The sequence below is a fragment of the Selaginella moellendorffii genome, unplaced genomic scaffold, assembly GCF_000143415.4.
Source record: "Selaginella moellendorffii unplaced genomic scaffold, v1.0 SELMOscaffold_8, whole genome shotgun sequence".
NCBI classification, from domain to species: Eukaryota; Viridiplantae; Streptophyta; class Lycopodiopsida; order Selaginellales; family Selaginellaceae; genus Selaginella; species Selaginella moellendorffii.
The window spans coordinates 1,531,388-1,558,990 of record NW_003314269.1 but is presented as its reverse complement, the minus strand read 5'-3'; the positions used below and the strand labels follow the sequence as shown (position 1 = coordinate 1,558,990).

The following is a 27,603-nucleotide window of genomic DNA, read 5'->3' as shown; positions in this document are numbered from 1 at the left end:
AGTTTCAAACTCTGACGACATACGATGGAGTTCCAGAGAAGCTTAAAAAGCAGGCAAGTTTTCTTCTTGCGATTTTTCTGGTTAAGTGGATTGTGGTAACAGGCAGATGTTCTCTCAAATGGAGTCAAAGGGCTCACCACTCAGGATCAAAATTACAGCGAGAAGGTGTTATCATGGTCGCAAAACTGACAAATACATGACAAATTACATGCGTCCTTCGCAGATCAAGGAACTCGAAACACATATTGAAAAGCTAAATCAAAACATGAGAGAAACTACTGAAGAACATGCAAGGCTTGCGGTTGAACTGGAAAAGGTTCGGCAACTGACTGAACAGAAGGTACGATTTTACGATCCTGTCGTCAACGCCTAATAACTACTGCTTTTTGCTATAGGAGCAATCAGTTGCGGAGATGAAGAAGGAGCTTGAGCTTCATAGTCTAGATGCCGATCAATATCTTGCGGATCGAGTAAGAATTCATAAATGACTTCCCGGAAAAAAAAGGTCCGTTTCTCGTGATGCAGGTGACTTTGGATATGCAATTGAAAGCCCTGCAAACAGATCACAAAGTGGAGCAGGAGAGGCTCGTCACTCGTACCACCGACAAGGATAAGATAACAAAGAAGGTCAAACACACAGAAAATGTGCTCAAGCAAATACAGGATACCCTTCCATCCTTTGGAGCCGTCAAGAGCAACATAAATATGCAGGTATAGCCTTCTATCTTTTCCTTTTTGCGACTAACTGCGGCCAAGTTCTTAGCTTATGCAAGTTGAAAACGAAAGAAAGAAAGTGCATACCACAGTGTTAGAGATTAAGAAAGACATTGATGGTAGAATGCGTATGTACACCGAGTTGAAAGGAGTTGGCAAGGAAATGGTTGCGCAACTACGCGAGGGTCATCAAAAGGTAAGCCTTGATTTCTTTCGGCAGAGTTACGGCGCGTAATGCAGGCAACGGAGCTCGAAAGGGAGGTTTATAGATCCATTAGTCTTGACTACGAACGGCAACAACAAGCGGGAGAGCTTGCGAGCATGCGTGAAAATATTTGTCGTACACTTTCTTTGAAGGTAATGCGAGCTAGTTTCCCCCGGTTTTCCTCACGTTGTTTGTGATTTTGCAGGTTCAACAACTAAAAGAAGCCAGAGAAAGAATTCGGGTCTCAGACATTACTATCGCATTTCTACAAAAGAAGGAAAAGGATATCTGTGACACCTATGCCAAGTTCTTCAATGTGTATAATCTTCTTAGAAGCCAACGGAATAAGTCTGTCAAACTGATGCAGGTCTGTGTTGTTATGTGGTAGAGATATCACTGCTGACTTGTGTCGATGTTTTTAGTTAAGCAATCTCACAATTCTCGAGCTCAAGGACAAGATGGGGATGCTGGAGGTCGAAGTAAACATGCTGCAGAACGAGGTTTTGTACAAAGATAAGGTCTTGACGAAGATGAGGAAAGAGTTTGCCATCATTGTTCAACACCGTTTTCTTCTTCGGTCAGAGATTACGCAGTGCCACATTGCACTGCAAAAGAAGAAGGTGATTACTTCCTTTCACAGCTTCTTTGTCGAACTAACTCAGGCTCATCGGCCAGGAAATGGCGGATGAGCACATGATAGAAATTGACAAGCTAAATGGTCTCCTTCGGAACGCCGAAAAGGACATGGAATCGTTCAGAAAACAGTATGAACATGCGGTTTTAAGCCGAAACCACACTGGTATATCTCTCATAGATCGCAACGATGAGCTTTGTATCCTTTATGAGAAGTCTCACGCCCAGGTTTGTTGTCGAGAATTATATCGTTTTTCGTGGTTTAAGTGTTCGTCTCGATGCAGGATGAGCTTCTAAAACATTCAGAGATTGAACTTTTGAAACGAGAAAACGAAATTGCCTTACTCAAGCCGGAGCTCATCAACCTTGAAAGATATATTCTTCTCTGCTACAAGTCTCTTCCAAATGCGGTGGAAATACGCAAGGAGATCAAGAACGTCAAAATTCAAGTATGTCATGCTTTGTCTTCTCTTTCCTCGCATTCGCTTATGCGTCATTACTCCAGTTGAGATTAACCGTGCAAGAAGGCGAGAGGCTGTCTAAGCTGGTAGAAAATCCGGAGAACAAAGCTCACTGGAGGCTGCTAGAAGGCACCGACCCGACGGCAAACGAGCTCATGGCGAAGCTCACAGCATTGGAGTTCTTCCTCCACCGGAAAGGCGACCAATCCTTGGAGAAAAACCTTGTCTTGGAGGAGGTAATTCTCTATCTGTTGATATCGACTTTGATTTCTACGTGTGGCTGTTTCACAGGTGACGGCTCTGGCCGAGGACCTGAAAAAACAGGCGGCTGATGGCTATGCCGACGCCGTGGAAACTGTCTCAAAGATGAGCCGGTTCCAGCGACAGCTTCGACATGTCACCACGCAAATGATGGCCACCGTTTCGGAGCTATCGCTAACACAAGTCAGTAGATTCAAGTTTTCCATTTCTAGTTCATCGTCTCATCGAGTTATTTGTGTTTTGTGCAGGCAACAGCCATGAGTTTGAAGCAAGAGAAAGAGTGTCTGGAGGCCGTCCTTTTGGAAGCCTCGGCTCGTCTAGCTAATGGAGAGGTGAGAAACACTGTTCTTCCAGTTTTCTCCAACTGTTCTTTCCTTTTCTCCAGCCTCCAACCGCGGATTGCGAGAGAGAATGGCACCATATGCAGAGGCGCTCGTTCTCGGCGTGTGGATTCAGCCGGGACGACTCGGAATTTGGAGAACGAAGGCAAGCTCTTGATCTCTTGTTTGTCTTGAGTTCTTACGAGTTTCCTTCTCTCGCAGATCTACTGCCGAGCCAAGGCCAAACGCTTACATTCCAGTTGATAACTATGGCCTCCCAAAACCATTCGGAGGAGCCCATCCACCATTCAAGCCCACCGAGCCTGGAGCTTCGTTCCGGCATATAAGAAAGCCAGAGCCAAGGCCAGTCGACCTCTAGAAAAATTTGAATGGAGAATATGCCTCAAAATATTCGAGTTTTTGCCACGTCCGCTGTACAAACCGTTTTCTCCGTGTTCTTCGGTGCTGGATTTTTAATACTAGCTAGTGTAGAAGGTAGCTCATGGCGTGCGAAGAGCTAGGGCGAGCCCTAATCGCCGATTGCGCCGTGTGGAGGGATCCCCAGTTCCAGCGGAGCAGCCATGTCCGGGCGCTGCGCTACGCGCTCAAGACGTGGGCGACTGAAATGCGGCGTAAGTTTGATTCTGATCGATTCGAGCTAGGATTGGAGATTGCGCCTTGTATACAGGCGTGAAGCGCTACGACATTGATGTCTCGAGAGCGATTCAAGCGTGCGCTCGCCTAGAGCAGAGCTTGAATGAGTCGAATGACATCGATACATTCCAGTGTCATCGTGAGTTGGAATTTTTCTTGCTTTTTTTTCGTAAGTTTCTTACTGTGCTTTGTGATTTTAGAGGAACAAGTCGCTAGCCTCTATAGCGCTGCGGATGCTGTTCTATCAGCGGAAGAAGGTCGATGTTTCATGGTGAGAATGGATCTTGCAGAGGAAAAAAATTCTTACGATGCATTTTTCATCTTTCTCATTTTGCAGACTGAGCGAAACAAAGCAGCCATTGAAGCTTCGATTCTTCTATTTGGTTCTCGAGGGGTCGTACCGAGAGTGGCAGCGGCCCCGGAGCCTCCAGTTGGCTGTAACAGGCGAGTGGACTGCAAGGCTGTGATAAAAAGCGTGAACGATGGCTGGCAACCGCGCTGGCCGGGAGATTTGGGAGATCCTTTCGAGCCTTACCACGTAAGTTTTGATATTGAAACTCTTTCATGCTCTCTTAACATTTCTTCGTGGATTTACAGCAACTTGTCGAGCAGTTCCTCCACAGCTGCCTCACGTTCCATGCAAAGTATGTTTGTCAATCGTTCTCCTCGGCATCCTTAACTACGTAAAAGCGGTAACACAAATGTCGGAATTGTTTCTAGAGCTGCCAGATTTTGTTTAACTGCGAGTTTCCTTCTGTGCTCAGGGCCTTGGAGCAGCTAAGCACTGCGTTTGCGTTGGTAAGAAGGGCCAGCAAGAATGCAAGGGAGCTTTCGTACATCAGAACTCTCGCCGGAGCTGCTGGAATCTCCGTGAAAGAGTATCGGCGACTGTGGGAGATGTTTACAAAGATCGACTATGAAAACACTGGGTACGCTATTTTTTTAACAGGAGAGAATCTCAAACGCTGCTGACAGAAACATCACTAAGAAGGAACTCATGGCCGCGATGAAGCGCGACAAGGACGTAAGTTGCTACTCCTTTCTCTCGAGAGCTGAAGCATTTCATTCCAGATAGCCGCATTCATGCAATTGTCTAGAGCCAAAGGCAAAGACGGCCGTAGAGAATCATTCGAAAGCGTCTTCAACAGGATCGACTCCACTGGTAAGAGTAGTTCTTCCAATTTTCCGTGGACGATTTTTGATTCTCATCTCAAAATTGGCAGGAGTCGGGGCCATCACTTGGGAACAATTCCTCTACTTCTTCTCGAGTGGTCGATCGCTCATCGGCGACAACGTCTGCCCATCAAACTGCGTCTCCGGTGCTGCTAAGCGCCCGTCCAGTCCAATTGGAGGCTCCGTGCGATCCAGCGTTATCGTACACCACGTCCATTGTAACACCCCACACGACTAAGAACATACCGTACCAAAGAACCCTAATCTGGTTTGTCGTCCGTACGTTGTCCGTACCCAGGGTTTTAGCAAGAACCCTAATCTGGTTTGTTGTGATGGAGCCATGGGTCCGCCGATTCCTCTACAGCGGTGACAACAAGCACGTCTTCATCGGTGTCGTGACGATCTTGGGAGTGGGCTACATTCCCTGGTACTTCATGACCAGAGGTTCGTTCTCTTCTCTGATTTGATCGACCGATTGATGCCACTATCCCATTTCTATCAGGTGTGAAGCATTCCAGTCATCAGGATTACATGGATAAGGCAGAGGAAGCTCGCAAGGCGCGGCTGAGCACCTAGAGTAGGAAGAAAATGCGGAGATTTAGATGAGGAATTTCAGAACTTCCCCCAAAACTTTGTTTTAGGGTTCTTGAGGGGTATGGCGAGAGTAGAGGAGAAGAGGCCCTGTCCGTGCTGTAGTTGCCCGTGCTGCATCAAGTACTTCCTGGTGGTCATGTCTATCCTCTCCTCGTCCTCCTGGATCTTGTGGCAGCTGATCTCTAAAAATCTTCCCGAGGCTCGGGATCTGTGATCCCTCGATAGTTTTTCCATTTTCATGGCGGCAAGCGCTTGTTTCTCTGCTGGAGCGGTGATATTACGGGATCGAGCCCGTATTTCTTCGATATCGGCTCCAAGATCTCTCTATAGCAGCAAGAACGGGCTCATATTCCACTCGCACAAATCTCGGAGCTTCACCGAGAATCGGTCGCGATCAGATCCCGCAGTTCCCGCGGCCAGGAGTTTTGGAGATCCGCCCGTGGAAGAGGGCGATGGCGTGTGGATCCAAAGGCTTGAAGCCATTGGAGGTGTGCTCTCGTCCTTGTTCCCGGTCTGGGTCGGGATCGCCTGTGTGGCGGCATTGGTCAGGCCGAGCGCGTTCTTGTGGATCAAGGGGCAGCTCCAGATGGTCGGGATCACGATCACGATGCTTGGTACGTATTAAAGGAAACTTTCCCAGTGTTAAAATTAATGACTTGGATCACAGGAATGGGAATGACTCTTTCGATCGATGATCTCAAAGGAGCCTTGTCGATGCCACGGGAAGTTGCTGCTGGAGTGTTCTTGCAATACACGGTTTGAGAGTTTCGATGTTCTTCTCTATTCTTAAAATTTTGTTGGTTTTTTTTTTTCATCTTCGTTAGATCATGCCACTAACAGGAGCTACCGTAGCTCGTGTTCTGGGATTGCCATCTCACTATGCCGCGGGTCTCGTGCTAGTATCTTGCTGCCCAGGAGGTTTTTTTTTCCTTCATTTCATACTTGCAAATGTGTAACTTGTTCATACAGGAACTGCGAGTAACGTTGTTACATACCTTGCAAGGTAAAATTCGTTGCATCCTTTCTTTTGTTCTTCCATTTTCTACTTGCTAAAGTACTGGTCTTCCACTGGATTATACAGGGGCAATGTTGCGCTTTCAGTCATTATGACAGCGATCAGCACATTCTTAGCAGTGGTTTGTGAATATATAACATTTGCTTTGGTGATCGTAGATGCTTATTTGTTTCTTTATAACAGGTAATGACGCCTCTCTTGACGGCCAAGCTCGCTGGACAATACGTCGCTGTTGATGCAAACGCTCTCGTGTTGTCAACATTGCAGGTAACGAGTTTTTCAGTTCCGAACTTTTTGAAACAATTTGCCTATTGTAGGTGGTACTTTTGCCGGTCCTGGCAGGAGCTGGGATGGCGCACTATCTCCCTGGACTCGTTCGGATTCTATCGCCCTTAGCTCCAACAGTTGCAGTGGTTACGATTGCTGCAGTTTGTGCCGGTGCAATCGCGCAGAGTGCTGCAGCAATCACCACCACGGGTGCTCAGATTTTCGTGGCGGTCGCAATGCTGCATGCATCTGGATTTTTGCTTGGATATCTAGCTGCCAAAGTCATAAGGTTTAGCGAATCCACAGCTCGGACAATATCAATCGAGGTTGGCATGCAGGCAAGTCAGCAGTGCTTCTTCGTTGCACTCTCACTAACATTGGTCTACCTTCAGAACTCGGTACTGGGAGTGGTTCTTGCAAACCAGCACTTTACCAGTCCATTGACTGCTGTCCCTTGTGCAATTTCCAGCGTCTGTCACTCCGTGTTTGGCAGTGCCCTTGCTGGTTTTTGGCAAGCTTCTTTTCAGGGACCATCCGAGAGTTGAGGTTGATGGAATTCTTATTACTATTGGATTTTATATTGCGCTTAATTTCAGGTCTCTAGCTAAGTTATGGAATGGCACAAAGCCGAGTGGTCTTACCATCGAGAACTCCATCGAGAACTCCATCTCGAGCTGTGGAAGAACTTGACGACTCGCAGTTTGCTAGGCTCTTGAAAGTCTGCTCCGACTCCAAAGATCTGGTCAAGGGGCGACTCATCCACGATCAGATCCGGCACAGCAGGTACCGCGACAATACTTTCCTCGCCAACTTACTCGTCCAGATGTATGGAAAATGCGGAAGTACTACGGAGGCTCGCAGAACGTTCGACTCCATTGCTCGGCCCAACGAGTTCTCGTGCAACATGCTCATCGCAGCTTATGCCAGCAACGGGCAGATCGACCAGGCGGAGGCGGTTTTCGACTCGATGGGCGACAAGAGCGTAGTATCCTGGACGTCAATGCTCTCGGGTTATATCAGGCACAGGAGGATCAGAGACGCCGAGAGGATCTTCCACAGGATGCCCGACCGGAACCTGGTAACGTGGACGACGATGCTATCGGCATACACCCAGAACGGGTATCTGGACGAAGCGAGGTGCCTGTTCGAGCGAATGCCAAGCTGTGACATGGTGGCTCTGACGGCTATGCTGAGAACTTATGCCGAGAATGGCTACCTGGAAGAGGCTCGTAGCATCTTTGACGGCATGCCAGTACAGGATATTGTTTCGTGGACGACGATGGTTCAAGCGTATGCTCAAGCTGGGGAAATCAGCCAAGCTCAGCATCTGTTCGACGGAATGCCCGAGCGGAACGTCGTGTGCTGGACTGCTCTGCTGCAAGGCTACGCCGAGACTCAGCAGCTGAACAGCGCTCAGAAGATCTTCGACGGGATGCCGCAGTATGACGTTCTCTCCTGGGCGACGCTGATGACCGGCTACGCTCAAAACGGGCACCTGGAAAGAGCCAAGGAGATCTTCGACGCAATGCCGGTGACGAGCATCGTTCCATTCACGATCATGGTCAGTGCTTACAACGAGAGGGGTCTTCTCGAGGACTCCAAGAGCGTCTTCGACGTGATGCCGTGCTGGGACATGGTGAGCTGCTGCTCCATGGCCGTGGCTTACATCCGAAAGGGTCACCTCCGGGAAGCTCAAGACATGTTTGGCAACCTCCAAGAGCACACGGTGGAGTCGTGGACTGCGATCTTCCAGGCGTATGCCCGCGACGGGTACCTCGAGCAGGCCAAGTTTATGCACGACAGGATGCCTTTCCACGACAGCGTCTCTTCCACTAGCTTGGTCATCGCCTACGCCCAGCACGGTTATCTGGACGAGGCCAGGAGCTTGTTCGACGTTATGCCGGAGAAGAACATCGTTTCCTGGACCGCCATGGTCGGAGCTTACGCTCAAACTGGCAGAATCAGCGAGGCCCGAGCTCTCTTCGATGGCATCCCCGAGCAAGATACAGTCCCCTGGAACGCGGTCATTTCCGGCTACTCGAGAACTGGCCGAGGGAGGATCGCCATCCAGCTTTTCCACGAGATGTTGCTCGAGGGACTCAAGCCCAACGAGATATCCTTGCAGAGCGTTATGGCGGCGTGCAGCCATGTTGGCCTGGTGAAGAGAGGCCTGCAGTACCTGTGCTCGGCCACTCACGACTTTGGCATCGTTTGTGCGAGGGAGCACTTTGCGTGCCTTGTGGACGTTCTCGGGAGGGCTGGCCAGTTTAGAGACGCTCGGGAGCTCATCTTTCGAATGCCTTTCAAGTCGGACTTCGTTTCCTGGACGACTCTCGTTGGCTCCTTTCAGTCCAACGCAGCTCAGTTCTTCCCAGCAAAGGCGAGGAGCTACACTGAAGATCCAGAGGTAAGATTATAGACGTTTTTGGAGCTCACTTTAGATATCCTTGTACAGGAGCTCAAACTTGGGAACTCTGTCCGCCGGTAATGGACAATTGACGATGAGCTTTCCGCGCATGGCGCCTTTGTAGATGGTCTGGTAATTACAATACATCAAGCAAATGCGATTTATCTTTCTTTTCAGTACCTCTACAACATCGATGAAATCCTGTTTGCTGTGGAAGGCGCCAATCCATTTGGTGTGATCGGGTGTCCTGGACAAGACGAACTTGTGGTAAGAACCTGGTAGCGAAGCATTTACTTACCCGGAATCCATTTTCATGTGCTGGGAGTTGAAGAAGAAGACGGTCGCTGGAATGAGCGTAATGTCGAAATAGTGAAGATAGACTTGGATCTCTTGTGCGTCGACGTCCACGAGCGCAATGCTTGCGAATTTGGACAGCTCCCGCGAACTTTTGCCAAGCTGAAGAAGAAGAGCAGCCAAGAAAGTGAGATTGCAGTGCGAAACTAATCACTCACTGTCTCGTCCAGCTGCATGCACAGGGGATCCGTGGCGCGCCCAAATCTGAGCACCAACACTTTGTCTAGGGTGTCCCGGATCATAGCATCCACATCCTGCTTGTGAGTTAGCGTGGAGAGGCCCAGAAGCGCCATTGCAAATGCCCTAAGAATTAAAATAGTAAATTTATAAATATTATATTTGTGTTTTCAATATCAAATACTAAATATTTTTAGTATTATTTGTAAAATAACAATTGATGTTAGAATTTATTTTTTACTCACATCCAAATCAAAATCCTATATTGCTAACTAATTATTAATTTTAAATTATTTTTAATTGTTATTTGGGTACAATCATTAAGTGTTTAAAGCTTGTTGAGCTAGTTAATTAATTTATCAATTTATCTTTATTTTATAAATGATTCTTTTCAATCATACTTTGAGATATAACAAGTTTTAAAGTTAAATCATCTTATGTAAAATTTGTGTATATGATATATGATAACAAATATTAAAAAATTTGATGGAGATATAGATTTTTATTTTACAAATGTATGTTTTATGACAATTAAATAAAATAATTTAAATCTGGACATATTTATTGAAAATAGTAAGAAACAAAATTGCTATCAAAAAATCTATTTACACAACATTTATATCAAAAGAAATTGAGTATGTATTTCTTTATATATTACAAATACATACATATTTTTAAAAAAATTTATATATATATATATGAATATACAAATAATATAGTTAATTTTATAAGAGATAATTTAGTAATTTAACTATCAAACACTCAAAAAAGTTAGATAAATCATAATTGCATAATATAACATCTAAACTTGTTTAACATTTTCTAGCTGATAGTTTATTAAAAATAATTTTAAAAAATGATCATTTTAAGAGTCTATGACAAACTGTGCCAGCTGATAGGCTCAAACAAATCACTGTGTTTTTTCGAATTTCACCGTTCAGATCAAACCCAGGTCCGCGTAGCAGGCGGTACAACGGCGTTAGAAAGTCAATAAATTGATCACCACCATAGATTGCAAGATGGTGGAACTCTTATTTGTCAGACTCTATTTTGAAACAAAAACTCTACTCGATTGCCTCGCCTTTTGGCAGTGATGGATAGAACAGCTCCGTCCGACTCCATCTTTTGAACGATTCGAGCTATGTTGTGCGCATCGTCCAGTCCCAAGTGATGCGAGCCTTGAACTCTCATGTCCAAGCTTCTCATCATGGACAGCATCCCCGGAGCCTGCTCCACAAGAAAGGACTTGACAATGGCTGCTCAAACTTTAGACTTAGCTCTTGCCCGTTTGTTGTAAAAGTTGAGGAAAATGTCCTTCAGGTTTATCCATTCGCAGAAATAGCTCGGCAATGGAATCCCCGACGTGATGCATTGCTCTGGAATCTTTGTCTTGATGTCCCAGTTTCCACTGGGAAAATGAAACTCGAAAATCAGAGCGTGATCGAAAGCTTAAATGGGACTGTGTCTATTACCAGGTGACAAAGGCAGAATTCTTGAGTAAATGGCTCTCAGGATCACGCAAAGAATGCTGCTCCAGCCAGTCCTCAAACGCGAGGAGTGTTTCTTGGAAAGGAATGGCTGTATCCTCCCAAAGCCTGTGAAGATCCATATGAAAGTGAAGTACTTATAGCACACAACGCAAACCTCTCCAATTTCCAGCGTCCATACTTTCCAGCAATGTAAGCTTGCAACCGGGAACCCTTGAGCTCGCAAGGCCTCACGAATCTGGAGAAGGAAAAAAAAAGTCGAAGACAAAGAATGAAAAACTTTTTCTCACCTGTGAAACCTGTCCACCACCGTGAGTGTTTTCGCATCCAGCAAAACTACTGGAAACTCTAGAATCTCGACCTTGCCTTCCAAGTCAAGCACGAGAAATTTGTCGAATGGTTGGCGTGGTAGAGGCCGGGCAGCGTCCAAAACCACGGGATCGAGCTCCGGGAATGTGTGAGAAAATTTCTCCAGGTGTTCTGGGCTATCCATCTTGTCCAAAAACAAAAAAAATTTAGACTTCCCACCAAGAACACAAAACCTTACATACTGGCAACGATTTTGCGTGAAGTACAAGCACATTGGCTTTCTTCTCCTCGAGAGGTCCTCAAACCTTCCATGATTTGGAGCTCCACACGGAGAGATCGATGGAGTCGCTTCGTCGGAGCGAGATGCCTGGCAATAGGATTGCCTTTTCAAAGAGAATGTGGAGAGAAATCCGCGACCACTGCCCAAAACCCTGGAGCCTAGCGCCATAAAAATCGAGAGAGCGGATAAACCTAAATTCGTAAATTCAACCTGAGCCGTCGATGTGATCGCCTTTTTCGTGGCCGTCGGATCGCATAAATTAAGACACCCACAACCTTTTCTTGTTAGCTTGTTAGGGCAATTCCCTTATGCTCGTGGATATGGAGGCGATGGCGGCGAGGAGGGAGCGGCTCCAGCGCGCGTTCCTGGATCTCGACAAGGAGCGGCAAATCCTCTCCAGGTGTGTGTCAGAGTGGAAGGAGCTAGACGAGATGCTTGCCGAGACGGAGAGAGATGTCCAGAAGAGGTATGACGATCTGGCCGCGAGGGAGAAATCCTTCCAGGAGAGGGCCCGGGAGCTCCAGATCGCCCTGGACGAGCGCGAGCGGCTCGTCGAGCGGAGAGAGCAAGAGATTTCGGCCAGGGAACAGGAGGAGCGAGCTCCAAAGGTTGTGGTAGTGAAAAAGGAATCAATGGTGGAGGAGGCAGATCTGCTCGCAGCGGCAGTGGCAGCGCAAGAGAGCTTTACTCTGATCGACGCTGTTCCCTCCTCCATCTCTCAGTCGATGGACTTGGATCTCAACATACCGCAAGAGAGCCCCAGCCACGACGATGAGCTGATCGATGGAAGGGCCGTGGTTGGGTTGAGCTTGAGTGGCGCCAGTGGAGAGGTGAGTGTCCGTCCAGAACTTAAGGCACTGTGCGAGACCATGGACGGGGATGGGCTTAGAAGGTTCATTGTGGAACACCGGAAAGAGTTTGCTAGCTTGCGCCACGAGCTTCCCGGCGCTCTTAAGTGTGCTGTGGATCCAGCACGCATGGTGGTGGTGGCTCTCGAGGCTTATCTCCCAGACCCGAGTAGCAGCACGAGGAAGGCTAGCGACGCCTCGGCCAGTCGCCGGGCTTGCATCCTTCTCCTGGAGTGTTTGCAAGTAGTGTTGGCCGATCCGGTGCTGGGTGTAGACCACCCCGTCGTGCCTTCTCATGTCAAGGAGGTCGCCAAGGATATGGCCGAAAAGTGGAGGTCTAGGATGGACGTCCAGAAAGACGCTGCCGGGGGCAGCTCTTTGGATGCCCAGGCTTTCCTGCAGTTACTGGCGACATTTGGTATCTCTTCGGAGTACGATGAGGAAGAGCTGTGTGGGCTGATATCAGCTATTGCCCGGCGTAAGAAGACTCCCGCTCTGTGTAGAGCAATCGGCTTGTCAGCCAGGATACCAGGTTGGTGTCGTTTGTTTCTTGCGTTTGGTTTTCTCGCAAGCCAAACTGCCGTGTGTTTGCTGCTTCTGGCTGGCTGGCTGTCTGGGAGTTACCAGTTTCTGTGGTAACTTTAATGAGCGTACCACTTCCGCGTGTATCGGTGATGGCTTGAGTGTGGAGTTTCTAAAGAGTTTTTTCTTTTGCAGCTATCGTTGACAAGCTGGTCGAGGATGGGAAGCCGATCGAGGCGCTGTCGATGGCAAAGGAGTTTGGCATCATGGACCGCATCCAGCCAGTGTCACTGTTGAAGAATTACCTCAAGGATGCTCGAAGGATTGCCCACTCGATGCTTAAGTCAGGCCACAGCCCAGCCGCTGCTCAGGTACACGATGATTCTCTTTGTAAAGCCAGTTTGGTTAGAGCTGACGCTCCACTTTTTCCAGAACGATTCCATGATGAAGGAACTCTCTGCGACAAGGTCCGTGCTGAAATGCATTGAAGAGTACAACCTTGAGGCGGACTTCCCATCGTCTCCTCTTCACAAGCGGATTTTCCAGCTCGAGAAAGCCAAGCTTGACAAGAAGAGAACGGGCGGCTCAATGAAGGGCCAGTCGAAGCGGCCTCGTGGCAGCAACAACGGCGGATACTCGTACCGGAACCCAGACAGGAATCCAGAGAGAGGCGGCTACGTCCCGCCCGGACCCAGCGTGTCGGGCTACCAGTTCGTGTCACCGGTTGCGTTCGAGAGGCAAAACCAGGGTGGCTACATGCCGTCGTACGCACCAGGCAGCCGGAGTGCAGTGTCACTGTCGAGCTTGCCACCGAATTCCTACATCTACTCCCCCGCCGACGGCTCCATCTACGGCGCTCCTGGCTACTCCACCACCCCGACGAACACTTACCCCAGCTTTGGAAACCTCAGGAACTCGTTGCCGCCGCCGCCACCGGCGTACCAGGCATCGTTCATGCATTGATTTTCGTGGAACTCTTGTTCACAATAAGGTATTTTTTTTATTCTTTCCAAATAACATCCAGTTACGTTTTCAACTCTCTTTGCCGTGTAAAGTCACGTCAGGAGCGCTTGAGTTTGGACACGCTTCTTCGAGGCTGTGTCCTCTCGGCAGCTCGTACAGCTGGTGGAGATTACAGGGAAGACGCTCGGGTCTTCCGCAATACAGGTGCGCGATTCCAGGGAAGAAGTCCTCAAGAGTTTGGGGAGCAAACTTGTCCTTCTCGAGTGAAAGCCAGAGAGGAGGATGGCACTGAGAAGGACCAGGGACAGGAGACGGGTTGTTATCACTGCCATGGATTGGCCGCAGGAACGCAGAAGCCGGAAAGAAAAAGGGAAGAGCATTAGATTTGGTCTTGGTCACAAGGAGCTGGAGGATCTATCGTCCTCTCACATGGTAAGCATGAGGTTTCTGACTCTTAAACTGTAAAGAGTTTGGTTGGGGCTCTACAAGTGTGACGGTGACAGGTATGAAATGTGCCACCGGCGCAGTGTTACAAGCAGGCGACCTTGGAATGAGCTCCTTGTCATCGTGCACATCTTCCACATCACTGATGCTTTGGACAAGCTTTGGACGACACGGTCGAGGGGAGCTTGAGCTCAAGTGATGGAGAGGCTCCCGAGGACGAAGTTAATGAGATGGTGCTGGATCCAGGCGAGAAGTATCAGTTCGTGGACGAGTTTCAACAGCGAGTTCAAGTCGCTGCCTCTCCAGCAGGCTGTTGCTTCGGCTCACGAGCCGGTTGAACTTCCCAGCTCGGATATATGCTTTGATAACTTGGTGGTGAATCGGTCTGGCAGGCTCAAGGTGAGTTTTTTTTGTTTTTTTTCCTTGATCTTAGTGGAAAAGCTCACGCTTTTGGACAGGTAAAGCCTGTAGCTGATGCGAACGTTCTCAAATTTGGAGCCGAGACAACAGACCACATGCTCCAAATCTCTTGGAACGAGCAGCAGGGATGGCTCTCCCCGGAAATAAATCCTCTGCAGCACCTAAAGCTTCATCCTTGCGCACAAGTTTTGCACTACGCCACAGAATGCTTCGAAGGCATGAAGGCCTACAAGGATAAAGACGGTCGGATTCGCCTCTTCCGGCCTCTAATGCACATGAACAGGCTTCTCAAGTCCGCTCAGCGCCTAGCTCTTCCGGAGTTTGACAAGGTAATGTGGCGTGCTTCGATGTGGCGTCGTAATTCTCCTTTCTTCCTTCGTGTAGATGGAGCTGCTTGACTGCATCAAAGAGCTGGTCCGTCTAGAACGCGATTGGATTCCCAGCAAAGAAGGTTTCTCGCTTTACATCCGTCCGGCTATGATCGCGACACAGGCGTGCTTGGGAATTCAGGCCCCACGAGAAGGGATGCTCTTTGTGGTCCTCTCACCAGTCGGTCCATACTTTCCTACCGGTCTCAAGCCCGTCAAACTCTTTGTGGACCGAAGAAACGTCCGGGCATATCCAGGTGGTGTTGGTGATAGAAAGCTGGGTGGCAACTACGCTCAGACTGTGCTCCCTCAGCTGGAGGCTGCCAAACGAGGATGCTCACAGGTGCTATACGTGCTCGAAGGGACGGAGAGAATTGGCGAAGCAGGCTCCATGAACATCTTCTTTCTGCTGCGAGATGGAACCAAGAGTGGCGCAATGGAGCTCGTTACACCAGCTCTCGATGGAACTATTCTCCCAGGAGTTACCAGAGACACGGTTCTCAAGCTCGCCAGTAACATACCGGGCCTCAAAGTCTCGGAGCGACCTTTAAACTTTCCAGAGGTATGGAAAACCTTTCTTCTTTCTCTTCTGAGAGATTCTTTGTGTTTGTTTTAGATTGAAGCTGCTGTTGCTAGAGGTGATCTGCTGGAGGCATTTGGCACTGGTACAGCGTGCATGATCCAACCTGTCGAAGGAATGCTCAAAGAAAACGGCCAGCTCATAAGCGTGCCGTTCAACTTGGAAGCGGCGAATCAATGGATCTCGAGACATGACTGTAAAACCCGAGAGATCCCGTTTAATCTGTGTGGATACCTGACAAGAACGATCTCAGATATACACTACGGCCATGTTTCAAGCGAATGGTCCGTTGTTGTAAATTAATCAACGGTTTTAGTTGTAGCTCCACAGTAGGAAGATTGGCTTGAATTCTTTGAAACACTTCCCATCGATTAGATAAGCTTCAATGGCCAACCTAGAGAACCATCTAATCAATGTGTACGGCCCGGTCTCCATCAATTATCCTGCACACTTTACAAATTGCGGTAGAAATTTACCCCACGACGAATTAGTTGAGCCTCAGTGACTATTACTAGAGTTCCAATGCCAATAGAAGTAGAACAATTTCTACTTTGTTTATGGCGTCATTTAGAGCTGCTCCCATTAATTCTTTATTCTCAATTGATGCTCTTTTAGAAAACTCAAACTCATTGCAGTGCAGACAAATTTTCTTTACTTAAAACTTAACTAAAGAATTAAACCAACCTTGATGCAAAAAGCGTTGTAATCACTGCTTAATTTAAAAAACAAAAAAAATTATGCACAAGCTATCAAAAATTATTTGAAACAAATGCTTATTTTGAAAATGATTTTTTTCATTTGTAGATAAAAATATATATTAAACATACAATACATAGGGATATGTCACCTTATAGTTATAACTAGCAAGTAATCTAACTATGCTGGACTAAATAAAAAAAAATATTCAGAGATGCTTTACTAGGATAATGAATTTTATAAGATTGTGAGCTCTTTATGGAAATGAAATTTATGGGTAAATGTAACATATAGTAGATGGAAGACTATTGTAAATGGCTTCAAGATAGAAACAAAATAGAAAAATAAAAATGTTTAGACTTGCCTAGGTCCAGCTTATAAAATTTCTAGATATTTGTGAATTTTTGTATGTTAAATTATCTTTAATTGAGATTATTAGAAGTGAAATCAACTATAATGGACAATATAAGTTGCTAAAACCTTCAAGCTAATGACAAGAAACAATTGAAATCTTTTCTATCTACATTATGCATGTAAATCTTCTCACTTCTGCTGGCCTTGAAATATGATCTCTCGAGATCATTACAGGTAGAGGCTCACCAGCATGGGAATACATGATAATTTTCTTTATTAGTGTTAATACTCACTTTAAGTTGGTGAGTTTTTTTGTATGTCAGGTCATCAACAATCTTTTTGAGCCAGCATGTTGATAGCATATGAACCTTTTATGCCGAATAAAGCTGATATGAAGTGATATGACAAACACCTTTGTTGACATAAATCTTATCTCTTTGCTGTTGGATAAGTTCGTTTGCAACCCTTCATGACTTAGCATATTGATGTTTTGCAAGGCGTGGATCTCCTGAGCAATGTATAGTGCCTTTTTTGGAGAAAGCTAGTTTTTTAAGTGCATGTTGTTCTAGATTCACTCATGTACCGAGCTGCTCACACTAAGCATCTTGAACCTAAGGAGTTGGTCAGTACAATGTCGTCTTGCTTCTCCCACACTGCACAGAGCCTCCTCAAGGACAATACCAAACAACTGTTATTTGCGTGGTAAGTGCATCTACCAAAACTTGAGTTGCCTATCTGGGACCTCAGTTCCAATACTTGCAGCTAGAGGTTGGTTTCAAAGAATCCAATGACCCAACTTTGTCATAAAGCTTCTCCAATAGGATGTTAAATCTCCAATATAGTTCATACATTTTAAATGCAGCCTTATAAAGAATTTCTTTATGAGAATTATAATTTATATATAGTATTTGACCACTACAAGACTTATTATGCATAGTTTACTGAAAATCATATAGCTATATATAGGAGCAAATGGGATGAACCTTAATGGTTAAAAGCATGGCCTTTGTTAGCCTAGTTGTAACCTGGACTTGGGCAGCCTATGAGGCTATTGATAAAAAACATTTCAACATAAGTGGCACTGCTCATATTGCTGTATAGTAGAGATTGCAGTTGCCATCAAATAAGGCCATAGCCCTTGTTACCATGGACTTGGGCAGCCTACAAGACCATTGATCAAAACACATTTCTCTCGAACATACATGGCGCTCATATGTCACTGTATAGTAATAGAGATTGCAACTACCAATCAAATTTTGCTAGAGCTGTTGGCATGGATGAGGTTATAGTTCATGGTGAGGGTGATAAGTAGTGATCTTTTCTTTTGATTGTTGCTGCTTTTGAGCCAGCCAATTCATAGCCAGACTGCAATGACTCCCAAGACTTTAGATTTTATTTTTCAAGTTTGAGAGTTCACATTTTATAAAGTTTTTATTCTTACGATTTTTATCTTTGTTGTCTACAAGAACTTATAACCAATGGAAATAGAATGAACATGACTGTACAAATTTAGAAGATTTTGTCTGTTTATGAGTTTCTTAAAACTTACATACCGCTCAAGAGGATCCCATCATGAATAAAGTTGTTAATTGTTTCATAATATAAAGAGCAAAGTGCTGGCTTGTGAGATGATTCAAACATGCATTTCCAACAGGTATATTTTTTAAACACCTAAGCAAAAAATCATAAACAAAAGTTATGTTCTTTTGTGCTTGAATTTAGATCATCTGCACAAAGCATAAAGATTTGAGATTAACAGAGCATATTTAGCATTACCTAGTGTTACAATACGTCTGATCACATCCACCCCATTCATGTAGTCCCCTTGGCGAATAAATGCTGCCAATGCAGAAGTCCAAGCCCCAATATTTTCTTCACTTGCATCAAGCGTTACCCATCCAGCCCTTGCACTAAGGTCTGCTACACACGAGTGATGCATAGACCTGGAACTAGGAAGCTCCTGGGAATAAAACAAATTCATGCCCTCAGGGACCAATCCTCTATGGCTGCATGAATTCATGAGAACTAAGAATGTGACCTCGTTTGGAGGAACACTGTCCAAAAACATCTCCCTAAAGAAGCCCAATGCTTTGCAAATGTTTCCATTCCGAGCATAGGCCGCAATCACGGCATTCCAAGACACAGTGGTACAAACAGGCATCGTGCTAAACACAAATTCGGCAGCCTGTAATTCAGAGCATTTCCCATGCATGTCGATAACTGCAGTACTGACCATCACGTCGTGCTTCCAACAATTTCTTGTGATCAGATTTGCCACAAGTTTGCTTTGGTGAAGAAGAGACCCAGCTCCGCAAAGTTGTATCCAAGTGACAGAGTCTGGAAGAATTCCTCTAGACTCCATTTCCAGAAACGCTGAGATTGCATCTTCGGCACGACCATTCTTGACGCATGATCCAATCAAAACGTTCCATGTTGAAACACGGCGCTCGGGAGCTGTGTCGAGCAGCACCCGTGCTTTTTCGAAATACCCAGCGTTCAAATACGTGGAAAGAAGCGAGTTCCAAGAGACGATGCTGTGCTGGGGCATATTCTCAAACACGGAGACCGCCGAGGAAATATCCCCTACCTTAGCAAATGCCCCAAGCATCGCAGTCCACACGAACAAGTCCTTTTGAGCAATGTTATCAAAGCAATTCCTCGCGGCATCAATCATTCCGACCCTACCATAAGCATCAATCAAGGCCGTCGCAACAACCACATTTGTTTCAATTCCAATGCTGGTGACCTCCGCGCGGATCAACTCGAGAGACGAGATAGTCTCACAAACACCCAAAACGCTCGCAAATGTTACGTGATCGGCTCTCAGCCCTTGCAGGTCCATGAGTCTAAACAAGTAAAGGGTTTTCTCAATCTGGTTCTCTCGAGCTCTCCCCGCAAGTACGGTGTTCCAGACGTGAGGACTTTGTCCGTCCATCAACTCAAGCGTTTGTTGTGCTCGATCTAGCTCGCCACTCTGGACGAGCGCGAGAACCAACACATTCCAAGACACCTCGCTTCGAAACGGCATATATGAAAACATTTCTTCCACACGGTAAAGATGCCCGCACCGGGCATATGCTTCCATGATCGCGGTTGTCACCACTACATCGTGCTCGGGCATGTCATTAAAAACTTTTTCTGCGTTTTCAAAATTTTCAAAATAATGATAAAATGCCCAAAACAAGATGCTCCACGACACAATGTCTCTCTGGGGCATCCTCTCGAACAAGACGACGCAGTACTGCATTTTCCCCGTTTCGGCAAAAGCGGAAATTAAGGAGTTCCATGAAACAACATTTTTCTCTGGAATATTTTCGAATAGCTTCATTGCCTCACAAATGTAACCATGCTGCGCGTAGCTACGGCACAGTATCGTCCATGTCACCACGTCCTTCGCAGGCATGCGATCAAACATCTCTCGGGCTTCTACCAAAGACCCACTCAAGCAGTAGCCAGAAATCATAGAGTTCCACGACATCACACTCGGTTCAAGCATATTTCCAAACAGTATTTTTGCTTCTTTCATACACCCGTGTTGGGCATAAGCTCGGATCATCACATTCGTGGCCACCACGTCCTGCCTGGGCATCTTATAAAACGTCCTCCTACATTCCTCAAGATGCCCTGCGTGGGCATATACCCAGAGCATCACAGTCCAGGCCACAGCATCTCTCGCCGGCATCTTCTCAAAAATCCACCTAGCCTCCTCCACGCAGCCCAATCTCCCGTACATTCTTACAAGTGCAGTGCCAATGAAAAGTTGGCGATCCAAACCTTGCCTCACAACTTGTCCATGCAAAGCCTTCGCATCCTCCAAAGAGTTGCAAGAAGCTATAAGCTTGGAGACATTCAACTCATTCATTTCATTCATTCAATCTTTTGCATACATCGAATTTGTAATAGCAAGGACATTGCGTAATGTCCTTGTAATAGAAGGACATTACGCAACCGTGACCCCACCGCATTTAGCACGTCCGGCTAAACAAAGACAACACAAATACGAGACAGCAAGAGCTCGCTGCTGTTCTACAAGACCCTCTCCTTCCCCCGGCGGGTCTGCAAAAAGCTTGTCGACCATCGACTAGCTCAAACTCAACTCGACTTTACACCAGCACAGCTTCGTCTGCCACAGATCGCGGATGCTGCTCACATCGCGGACCAAGCAAATCTCTTTCTCCTCTCGACTCGATCGAGACATGAGATGGTCTTCTGCACCAAGTCGGTCACTTCGAGAGATCCAGAAAAGAAATGGCATACCTCAACCGGAATTGAAGCCACCACTCGGCACATTCCCGAATGATCTTGATTCCCGAATGCAAATGGGCGCTGGAGCTACGCCAGGAGCAACGTTCTCTTCGTCTTCCTCCACCCAGTAGCTGTTGAGGATCTTGATCACCTTGTCGTATATCTCGTTGTTATCGTGGGTTTCGATCTTCTCCAGGCCCTCCGCCTCGTCGATGAACTTGGCGTAGATGTTGATGGAGCCAGTGTTTCCCGGGTCCTTCTCCGTCTAGCAGACCGTGAGGATGTTTTCTAGGCCCTCCAAGGCCACCACAATGATCTTGGCATCGGAACAGTTGAGGAGGTCGCATAGAGGCTTGATGCATCCCTGGTTCACGAGATACCTGCATCTCCAGAGTCAGGTACAGCGTCTCAGCGCAATGACAACCTATTTGATTTGTTCATGTGTACCGCCAGAGGTTGCATTGCCTCTTTCTTTATGTCAAACTCGGCGTTGGCAAGAAGTTCCATGCTCGAGATTGTCCAGCAAGCATCCTTCTTGTTGTAAACATTGGTGAGAAGATGTAACAAATATGGCAGTGCTCCATTGTTGTTCCGTTTCAAGTTTTCCTGCGTTTGGACATCGTCACCAGTCACAATGTTTCCCACCGTACGAAGAGCAGGAATAAGAACATTCGGTGAAGGATACCTGGAACCAGGAACGTCAGGCCAGTTAAAAGTCAGAGCTAAAGACACGACTTACATGAGTAAACTCATAAGACGTGGACAAACGCCGACCTCAATGACAGCTTGAATCTCATTGTTTGTGCCATCGGATATGTATGACAAAGCCCAGCATGCATCAGTAAGGATTACCTCATCAGTCGAATGAATCAGCTTTTCTAGAGAAGATAAAGAAGGTCTCGACTGCATGAAACAACACCGACCAACGACCAAAATCTGTATCGACATGCCTACAAAGGACCCGCATGCATACCTGCTCAAAGTTCGGCTGCGGCTTGCCACGACAAAAGGTTGATAGCGTCCACGTTGCGGTGCGCAGCATAGACAGCACCGCATTTTCGTTCAGCTGTGCTAGCAACGGCGTCATGGCATTGTTATTCAGGACGAGGTCTCGGCACTTTGGAGAGTCGCCAGCGACATTACCAAGAGCCCATTCTGCTTGTAGTACGAGACAATGTCAGGTTCCAAGGCTTAAAACTGCGAACATGGTTTATAACGACCGTTGTGTGATCGGAAGTGCCAGACGCAATATTCGTAAGAGCCCATTACTCGAATTAACGACCCAAACACCTTTAGGAAAAAATAGACTTAAGCTGGAAAAACTCCACAAATCGACAGGTTTATTTTATACCTTTTCTCTGAAAGGTAAGAGAGCCCAAAAGATCAACGAGGCCCAGGTCGCATCGGGCATCTCCGGGGTTTAGATTCTTTGTGTTTGGTTGAGATTGAAGCTGCTTCTGGAAGAGGTGATCTGCTGGAAGCATTTGGCAGGTGGATGATCCAACCCGTCGAAGGAATGCTAAAAAACACGGCCAGCTCGTAGCTTACCTGCGAATCAATGGATCCCGAGGCATGACAAGAGATCCCGTTTAATCTGTGTGGAAACCTGACAAAGACGATCACAGATATATTACACTGCGGCCATGAATGGTTCGTTGTTGTAAATTAATCAACGATTTTAGTTGTAGCTCCACAAAGGAAGATTGAAATTTCATGGCTTGAACTCTTTGAAACACTTCCCATCGATTAGATAAGCTCCGATGGCGAACCTCACAGCCCAGACATTCTTTGGTCTCCTATCAATTATCCTGCACAGTTTTTCCTGAGTACAAAAAGGAATTTGTGGTAGAGATTTACCTGCCAACATCCCCAGGGCGAATTACTCCATCGTTTTTGCGCAGCATTGGCATTGGCTCGGCAGTCTTGAGGATTTGAGGAGCCTCAGTGACTACTACTGGAGTTCCAATGCCAATCCCTTTGGATGACGAAGCAGAGCCAAGGTTGTTGATCTCGGGAATGGGCTTCAAGATTTGCCATCCCTCGGGAACAATTTCCACTTTTCTTGGCTCCTCATTCGCATTGCCATCCAGAGCTTTCACTTTGAGGCTTCCCAATCTATTAATCAAGCAACTCTTCAATATAGAAGTCATTTTTGTTTTCCCTTGTAGGTGAGAGAAGGAATGTATGAATTGATTTTAATATAACTAGAATTTACATAATTATCTACACAAAGCATATGAAATTAAGAGCATATTTAGCACTGTCTACACTCACTAATAAATGCTGCCAATGCCAAAGTCCAAGCCCCAATATTTTCTTCACGTGCAACAAGCGTTCCCCATCCAGCCTTTGCACCAAGCTCTGCTACACATGAGCCTGAACAAAACAAACTCAAGCCTTCTGAACCAGCCTCCATGGCTGCATAGAACTAAGAATAAAACCTCACTTGGCAAAACACTGTATGTAAATATATATAAATATAAACAACTTATGAATGAATATGAATGAATGAATGAGAACTAAGAATGTGTGGAGAAACACTGTCCAAAAATATGTCCATAAAGAAGCCCAACACTTTGCAAATATTTCCATTTGAGCATATGCTGAATCACGGCATTCCAAGACACAGTGGTACAAACAAACCTTGAGAAAAACACACAATCGGCAGCCCACAATTCAGAGCATTTCCCATACATTCAATAGCTACCATCATGTTGATGTTAGTTTCTCATAATCAGATTTGCCACAAGAAGAGACCCAGCTTTGCAAAGTTTTTTCTAAGTGATGGAGTCTAGAAGAATTCCTCTAGATTTCATTTCCAAAAACACTAAGATTGCATTTTTGGAATGACTGTTCTTGACACCTGTACTTTTCGAAATAGCCAGTAAGCTAAGAGAAGATATTGTATTGAGACTGCTGAGGAAATATCCCCTACCTGGGATATGCCCCAAGCCTTGCATTACTATAGTATTAAGTGTCAACTCCAAGTAACAAAATGCAATATAAATATCATATTTCACTTACAAAGATTTATAATATATATAACACCACTAACTTCAATTATAACATCAGCAAGTTTATACTTGACAAAACTCAAAATTAATTTAACACCAAGTTACCTAAGGAATAGTAACAAAGTTCTTTGGAAAAGAATTAAGTATTGCAATAGCAAGTCTAAACAAAATGATTTAGCATTTCACCACTATCCACTTATGACTCACCACTTGTAAGACCATCATAATTAACATGCATCAAAATAAAAACTCTTGATTGCATGAAGTGAATATAAGTAATGATATCACACCTCATTGCAAATCATTTCTTCGTGTATGTATTTAATCTGTAAAGGGTTCCAAATGTATAGTAGGCATAGTCTAGCTCCTGCTTGCGTGTCTGTCTTTGTTCTGCATCCAACTTGGGTCTAAGCCCAAGTTCCACACCATGCTAGCTAGTGGAGTACCCATGTCCTTGCGTTAGGCCACTGGTATGCTGAAATAGCGCCAAACCTTGTTGGGCTCCGTTTTGTATGTTGGTCCTGGCATTGGGATGCTGGTTGCTCTAGGACTGTTCCAATCGCTTTGGGCTCTTGTCCCTTCGCTCCTTGGGCTGTATGCTCGAGAATTGCTCCATGGTTCGGTTTCATCACTCCTTGGCTCCATGCTTGGGAGTTTGGCATTGTTCCTTCGTTCAGTGGCCCAAGGCCTTGAACCTCGGGTTCCACACCACTGTTCTATGGACACGTGGCATGTGACACATGGCATAAAGAGGGTTTAGGTTCCGCTTCATGGTGTTATCTTATGGTAAAGCCCCATATGATAAAGGATTAAAACCACATGCACTACAGCCGCAAGGTACTCAAGTGGGGCACCACTCCACATGAGCCGGGAGCACCACAGTCAATTTCCCTTCTGGGAGTAGGAGCTATTCTTGAGCACTTCCTTGGGTGGCCTCCGGCACCACCCGAATCCATGCTCACTCCCACCCAAAGCCCCTTCGCCTCAGTCTCAACCTCAAGTTAGTTTGGAAGCACTACTGGAGAGTTCCTTCAAGACTAGTTTCTGGACCTCACTATCCTTACTATACTTTTGGAACCCCTTGCAGCCCCCTCCCCCCCCCCCCCCAGGAGACACACGCTTTGGCCTTTCACCCCATGACCTATATTAGTTTTCGGACTCGGTCTCAGACTCGATCTTGGACTTGACTTTGGACTTGACTTTGGACTCGGTCTCGGACTCCATCTCGGACTCCATCTCGAACCCGACCTCAAACCCTGTCTCGGACTCGATCTCGGACTTGGTCTCAGATCCAATATTGGATCGCAAACTCGGTCTCGGACTCGGTCTTGAACTCAGTCTTAGAGTTGGTCTCGGACTCAGTCTTAAACTCGGTCTTAGAGTCGATCTCAGACTCAATCTCAGACTCGGTTTCATCTGATGAACTCTTTATCATTTTGGTCGTGCTTTCAGAGATCCTTTAGCCTTCGACACTTTAGGGAGTTGGTTCTTTACAACTCCACCACCCATAGAAAAAGTTCAACACCCACATTAAACACATCTTTTACATCCTATGACTTGTTGACCATGTCTCCCGGGGCATCCCCCCACTTAGCGGTGTGCCTAAGTTAGCCTCCCCAGCCAAGAGCCCATGACAATAGAGTATAAGTATTCCTACACACCTCACCTCACCACACCCTAGTATAAAGTTGGGACTTGAACCCAACTTTGCTTTACTAGAGGGTTGAGACTTGAACCCAACTTTTGTAAAATACATTTACATCCTTGTGGAGAGTCAAGCGTAGTTTCCTATGCTTGGTCGATATAGCTAACCTATGTTAATTAGCTTACCTTTGGCACAACTATAGGTCCCAACATATGCCATTGCTCAACTTCACAAATTGATACTTTAATTAAACTTTATATAAGTACATAGAGTTCTGCCTTACATAAATTCCTCCACTAGATCTCATGCGTTCGCTAGATTGTCCTTTGGTTCCCATGTTGCTTCGCAGTATAGAAATCCTTTCCACTTTACATGGAACTCCTTTACTTTGCGTCCTTGTTGCTTGCTCTTGCGCGCATTGAGGATAGCCTCAACTTTGTATTCCTCTTTCCCTTGGATAACCTTAGATAAAGGTTTTACTTGGTCCTTGTAAAGTGGATCCTCAAAGTACGGTTTGAATAAGTTCATATGGAATATTAAGTGCATTTTCCCCATTTCTCGAGGAAGTTGGAGGCGGTAAGCCACTTTACCACCCAACCCAGTATTATTCAAACCCAAGGACGTTTAACCCCAAATATCCCAAGACCCTTAACCAATTGAAAAGGGGGTGCACTTTTGTTCATGGGCCCTTTCCCTTTATATTTGAACCCCTATAGATCGTCTCTCAAGTCGTTCCCTTTGGTTACTTACACTTGTAAGGCCCCACGAACCTGCTTAAGGAACTCAAGATCAGTTCATTTCCAAGAATACATGCATTTTACCTTTGGGTCAACTTCCAGCTGATCCCACTTGGTAGCCTTAGGTTCTTGGTGTTCAGCCACACCTTCTCCCTAGGTTAGAACTCTACATCTCGGCACTTCTTGTTTGCATACTTGGTTTGCTTTTGTTGAACTTGTTCCAAAGAATCCCTTATTAGATTCCAAATGTTGAATCTTTCCGCTGTGAATACCTCCACTGCGGGTAACTCTTCATGATACTTGGCCACGCAGAATTATATAGGACCTTCAATAGCTTGCCCATTGATGACTTCCCATGAACTCACCCTAATACTTGAGTGTGGTAAGTTGTTATAGCACATTTTTGCAAGTCCCAAATGATTTACCCAATCAGTCTGGTCTCCAAAGACATAGCATTGCAAATAATCCTCCAGCTGCCTATTCACCCTTTCTGTTTGTCCATCTACCAAGAAGTGTTAGTGTCATCCAACTTGATTTAATACCCAATACTTGTCTATGGGTGATAGATTGTGCTGAATTTCAACTTGGTGCGATACTGTTCCAGGAGACTTCTTTAGAACCTATTAGTGAAGATCTTATCTTGATCTGAAATTATCTCCTTTAGCCTTTCCCGCACTCGAACCACTTGTTCAAAGAATAGCTTTGCCACACTTTCCACATCCACTTTCGTTGTGGTGGGTATAAAATGTGCCATCTTTGAAAATCAGTCCACCACCACGAATATCATATCAAACCCCTCACTTGGGAAAAATCCTGTGATGAAGTCCATCATAAGACATTTCTAGGGATGATTTGGAATTGGGATGCTTTGTAACAAGCCCCCACTAGCTTTAGTCATGGCTTTAACCTACTGATATGTTGAATATGTCTTTACATAGTCTTGAATGTCTTTAACCATACCTAGCCAGTGATACTTCCTCTTGAATAAGCCCATCATTTTGGGCACTCTGCCGTGTCCCGCAAGAGGTCCATCATAACACTCTTTTAAAGCTACTTTCCTTAATTCCCCTTCTAGAACATACATCCTTTTTTACTTATAATAGATGGTATAATTTGGTTTGGTTAAGTTTGATTCGAGGGTAGGATGTTAAAAGAGTGGGAATCTTAAGAGAGCTATAGCTCTCAACTTCCATTCACAAAGGTGTGAACTTATAAAGAAACATAATGGATTGTAAGCAATTAAAAAGAAATAATTTGAGAGATGATTTATAAGGGTTTAGGAAAAGGGCCCATAAATAAGAGTGCATTTTCTTTCCCAATTAGTTAAGGGTTTTAAGATATTTAGAGTTAAATGTCCTTGGGTTTAAGTGATATTGGGTTGGGTGAGCTTCTAGGAAGTCCAACAGAGCCAAATGGAATTTAGCATTATTTTAGCATACCATGGCCTAATGTGAAG

General features: G+C 45.7%; 10 protein-coding genes across 15 annotated transcripts; 5 read left to right on the top strand and 5 right to left on the bottom strand.

Annotated features, from left to right (window-relative positions):
- Positions 1-684: 684 nt before the first annotated feature.
- LOC9631840 (coiled-coil domain-containing protein 146) lies at positions 685-3,005 on the top strand. The gene is made up of 12 exons (XM_024671846.1): positions 685-711; positions 764-910; positions 955-1,071; positions 1,125-1,286; positions 1,342-1,539; positions 1,595-1,780; positions 1,837-2,001; positions 2,058-2,249; positions 2,305-2,457; positions 2,523-2,606; positions 2,660-2,760; positions 2,817-3,005. Exons 1-12 carry the CDS (start codon positions 706-708, stop codon positions 2,971-2,973), a joined length of 1,668 nt encoding a protein of 555 aa, XP_024527614.1. The 5' UTR covers positions 685-705; the 3' UTR covers positions 2,974-3,005.
- A 128-nt stretch (positions 3,006-3,133) lies between these two features.
- LOC9631839 (probable sodium/metabolite cotransporter BASS1, chloroplastic) lies at positions 3,134-6,896 on the top strand. Of its 4 annotated transcripts, XM_024671848.1 has the most exons (17): positions 3,134-3,226; positions 3,283-3,387; positions 3,449-3,519; positions 3,586-3,786; positions 3,846-3,940; positions 4,013-4,177; positions 4,224-4,272; positions 4,320-4,410; positions 4,472-4,865; positions 4,924-5,629; positions 5,683-5,771; positions 5,840-5,933; positions 5,985-6,018; positions 6,097-6,151; positions 6,214-6,297; positions 6,348-6,635; positions 6,690-6,896. In XM_024671848.1, the coding sequence occupies exons 10-17, from the start codon at positions 5,254-5,256 to the stop codon at positions 6,840-6,842; spliced, it is 1,173 nt and encodes a 390-aa protein (XP_024527616.1). In that variant the 5' UTR covers positions 3,134-3,226; positions 3,283-3,387; positions 3,449-3,519; positions 3,586-3,786; positions 3,846-3,940; positions 4,013-4,177; positions 4,224-4,272; positions 4,320-4,410; positions 4,472-4,865; positions 4,924-5,253; the 3' UTR covers positions 6,843-6,896. The 4 variants fall into 4 exon arrangements, with proteins under 4 accessions (XP_024527616.1, XP_024527615.1, XP_024527618.1 ...); XM_024671847.1 differs by having other exon boundaries at positions 4,224-4,410; XM_024671850.1 differs by having other exon boundaries at positions 4,013-4,410.
- Positions 6,732-8,799, top strand: LOC112345351 (pentatricopeptide repeat-containing protein At4g02750-like). Its single transcript, XM_024671845.1, has 3 exons — positions 6,732-6,843; positions 6,894-8,704; positions 8,753-8,799. Exons 2-3 carry the CDS (start codon positions 6,914-6,916, stop codon positions 8,783-8,785), a joined length of 1,824 nt encoding a protein of 607 aa, XP_024527613.1. The 5' UTR covers positions 6,732-6,843; positions 6,894-6,913; the 3' UTR covers positions 8,786-8,799.
- Positions 8,687-9,423, bottom strand: LOC9635046 (thioredoxin-like protein 4B). The gene is made up of 4 exons (XM_002966917.2): positions 9,217-9,423; positions 9,003-9,160; positions 8,885-8,951; positions 8,687-8,833 (listed from the first exon to the last, which is right to left on the bottom strand). Exons 1-4 carry the CDS (start codon positions 9,349-9,351, stop codon positions 8,735-8,737), a joined length of 459 nt encoding a protein of 152 aa, XP_002966963.1. The 5' UTR covers positions 9,352-9,423; the 3' UTR covers positions 8,687-8,734.
- A 710-nt stretch (positions 9,424-10,133) lies between these two features.
- Positions 10,134-11,515, bottom strand: LOC9631838 (uncharacterized exonuclease domain-containing protein At3g15140). 2 transcript variants are annotated; one of them, XM_024671925.1, is made up of 6 exons: positions 11,270-11,515; positions 11,013-11,215; positions 10,880-10,960; positions 10,708-10,830; positions 10,520-10,643; positions 10,134-10,462 (listed from the first exon to the last, which is right to left on the bottom strand). In XM_024671925.1, the coding sequence occupies exons 1-6, from the start codon at positions 11,477-11,479 to the stop codon at positions 10,274-10,276; spliced, it is 930 nt and encodes a 309-aa protein (XP_024527693.1). In that variant the 5' UTR covers positions 11,480-11,515; the 3' UTR covers positions 10,134-10,273. The 2 variants fall into 2 exon arrangements, with proteins under 2 accessions (XP_024527693.1, XP_024527695.1); XM_024671927.1 differs by having other exon boundaries at positions 11,274-11,376.
- Positions 11,516-11,615: 100 nt separating this feature from the next.
- On the top strand, positions 11,616-13,846 carry LOC9631837 (FRIGIDA-like protein 3). Of its 2 annotated transcripts, XM_024671924.1 has the most exons (4): positions 11,616-12,691; positions 12,877-13,052; positions 13,114-13,672; positions 13,737-13,846. In XM_024671924.1, exons 1-3 carry the CDS (start codon positions 11,620-11,622, stop codon positions 13,642-13,644), a joined length of 1,779 nt encoding a protein of 592 aa, XP_024527692.1. In that variant the 5' UTR covers positions 11,616-11,619; the 3' UTR covers positions 13,645-13,672; positions 13,737-13,846. The 2 variants fall into 2 exon arrangements, with proteins under 2 accessions (XP_024527692.1, XP_002967308.2); XM_002967262.2 differs by lacking the exon at positions 13,737-13,846 and having other exon boundaries at positions 13,114-13,721.
- Positions 13,847-14,243: 397 nt separating this feature from the next.
- Positions 14,244-15,830, top strand: LOC9635045 (branched-chain-amino-acid aminotransferase). The gene is made up of 4 exons (XM_002967261.2): positions 14,244-14,487; positions 14,547-14,837; positions 14,893-15,438; positions 15,493-15,830. The coding sequence occupies exons 1-4, from the start codon at positions 14,287-14,289 to the stop codon at positions 15,757-15,759; spliced, it is 1,305 nt and encodes a 434-aa protein (XP_002967307.1). The 5' UTR covers positions 14,244-14,286; the 3' UTR covers positions 15,760-15,830.
- Positions 15,831-18,229: 2,399 nt separating this feature from the next.
- On the bottom strand, positions 18,230-20,368 carry LOC9635044 (pentatricopeptide repeat-containing protein At4g02750). Its single transcript, XM_024672085.1, has one exon. The coding sequence runs from the start codon at positions 20,366-20,368 to the stop codon at positions 18,230-18,232; it is 2,139 nt and encodes a 712-aa protein (XP_024527853.1).
- A 78-nt stretch (positions 20,369-20,446) lies between these two features.
- LOC9635043 (importin subunit alpha-1) lies at positions 20,447-22,235 on the bottom strand. Its single transcript, XM_024672084.1, has 5 exons — positions 22,103-22,235; positions 21,675-21,906; positions 21,199-21,436; positions 20,770-21,016; positions 20,447-20,562 (listed from the first exon to the last, which is right to left on the bottom strand). Exons 1-5 carry the CDS (start codon positions 22,233-22,235, stop codon positions 20,447-20,449), a joined length of 966 nt encoding a protein of 321 aa, XP_024527852.1.
- On the bottom strand, positions 22,072-22,901 carry LOC9635042. Its single transcript, XM_002966913.2, has 2 exons — positions 22,609-22,901; positions 22,072-22,559 (listed from the first exon to the last, which is right to left on the bottom strand). The coding sequence occupies exons 1-2, from the start codon at positions 22,899-22,901 to the stop codon at positions 22,463-22,465; spliced, it is 390 nt and encodes a 129-aa protein (XP_002966959.2). The 3' UTR covers positions 22,072-22,462.
- Positions 22,902-27,603: the final 4,702 nt, after the last annotated feature.

Excerpts from the sequence above, each read along its gene's own strand:
- LOC9635046 (XM_002966917.2), bottom strand. The coding sequence starts at position 9,351 with ATGGCGCTTCTGGGCCTCTCCACGCTAACTCACAAGCAGGATGTGGAT. Across the intron at positions 8,952-9,002 it reads CACATGAAAATGGATTCCGG|GACACCCGATCACACCAAAT; the intron begins GTAAGTAAATGC and ends CGTCTTGTCCAG. Across the intron at positions 8,834-8,884 it reads ATTTCATCGATGTTGTAGAG|ACCATCTACAAAGGCGCCAT; the intron begins GTACTGAAAAGA and ends TGTAATTACCAG.
- LOC9635044 (XM_024672085.1), bottom strand. The coding sequence starts at position 20,368 with ATGAATGAGTTGAATGTCTCCAAGCTTATAGCTTCTTGCAACTCTTTG.
- LOC9631839 (XM_024671848.1), top strand. The coding sequence starts at position 5,254 with ATGGCGGCAAGCGCTTGTTTCTCTGCTGGAGCGGTGATATTACGGGAT. Across the intron at positions 5,772-5,839 it reads GAGTGTTCTTGCAATACACG|ATCATGCCACTAACAGGAGC; the intron begins GTTTGAGAGTTT and ends CATCTTCGTTAG. Across the intron at positions 5,934-5,984 it reads AGTATCTTGCTGCCCAGGAG|GAACTGCGAGTAACGTTGTT; the intron begins GTTTTTTTTTCC and ends TTGTTCATACAG.
- LOC9631840 (XM_024671846.1), top strand. Across the intron at positions 2,002-2,057 it reads TCAAGAACGTCAAAATTCAA|TTGAGATTAACCGTGCAAGA; the intron begins GTATGTCATGCT and ends TCATTACTCCAG. Across the intron at positions 2,458-2,522 it reads CGGAGCTATCGCTAACACAA|GCAACAGCCATGAGTTTGAA; the intron begins GTCAGTAGATTC and ends TGTTTTGTGCAG.
- LOC112345351 (XM_024671845.1), top strand. The coding sequence starts at position 6,914 with ATGGCACAAAGCCGAGTGGTCTTACCATCGAGAACTCCATCGAGAACT. Across the intron at positions 8,705-8,752 it reads GCTACACTGAAGATCCAGAG|GAGCTCAAACTTGGGAACTC; the intron begins GTAAGATTATAG and ends ATCCTTGTACAG.
- LOC9635043 (XM_024672084.1), bottom strand. The coding sequence starts at position 22,235 with ATGCTTCCAGCAGATCACCTCTTCCAGAAGCAGCTTCAATCTCAACCA. Across the intron at positions 21,437-21,674 it reads GATACAGATTTTGGTCGTTG|GTATCCTTCACCGAATGTTC; the intron begins GTCGGTGTTGTT and ends TCCTGGTTCCAG. Across the intron at positions 20,563-20,769 it reads GAGTGGTGGCTTCAATTCCG|ACCCGCCGGGGGAAGGAGAG; the intron begins GTTGAGGTATGC and ends AGCTTTTTGCAG.
- LOC9631837 (XM_024671924.1), top strand. The coding sequence starts at position 11,620 with ATGCTCGTGGATATGGAGGCGATGGCGGCGAGGAGGGAGCGGCTCCAG. Across the intron at positions 12,692-12,876 it reads CTTGTCAGCCAGGATACCAG|CTATCGTTGACAAGCTGGTC; the intron begins GTTGGTGTCGTT and ends TTTCTTTTGCAG. Across the intron at positions 13,053-13,113 it reads ACAGCCCAGCCGCTGCTCAG|AACGATTCCATGATGAAGGA; the intron begins GTACACGATGAT and ends CACTTTTTCCAG.
- LOC9631838 (XM_024671925.1), bottom strand. The coding sequence starts at position 11,479 with ATGGCGCTAGGCTCCAGGGTTTTGGGCAGTGGTCGCGGATTTCTCTCC. Across the intron at positions 10,644-10,707 it reads AATTCTGCCTTTGTCACCTG|TGGAAACTGGGACATCAAGA; the intron begins GTAATAGACACA and ends TCATTTTCCCAG. Across the intron at positions 10,463-10,519 it reads TCAACTTTTACAACAAACGG|GCTCCGGGGATGCTGTCCAT; the intron begins GCAAGAGCTAAG and ends CTTGTGGAGCAG.
- LOC9635045 (XM_002967261.2), top strand. The coding sequence starts at position 14,287 with ATGGAGAGGCTCCCGAGGACGAAGTTAATGAGATGGTGCTGGATCCAG. Across the intron at positions 14,838-14,892 it reads CTCTTCCGGAGTTTGACAAG|ATGGAGCTGCTTGACTGCAT; the intron begins GTAATGTGGCGT and ends TCCTTCGTGTAG. Across the intron at positions 15,439-15,492 it reads GACCTTTAAACTTTCCAGAG|ATTGAAGCTGCTGTTGCTAG; the intron begins GTATGGAAAACC and ends TGTTTGTTTTAG.
- LOC9635042 (XM_002966913.2), bottom strand. The coding sequence starts at position 22,901 with ATGACTTCTATATTGAAGAGTTGCTTGATTAATAGATTGGGAAGCCTC. Across the intron at positions 22,560-22,608 it reads CGCCCTGGGGATGTTGGCAG|GATAATTGATAGGAGACCAA; the intron begins GTAAATCTCTAC and ends AAAACTGTGCAG.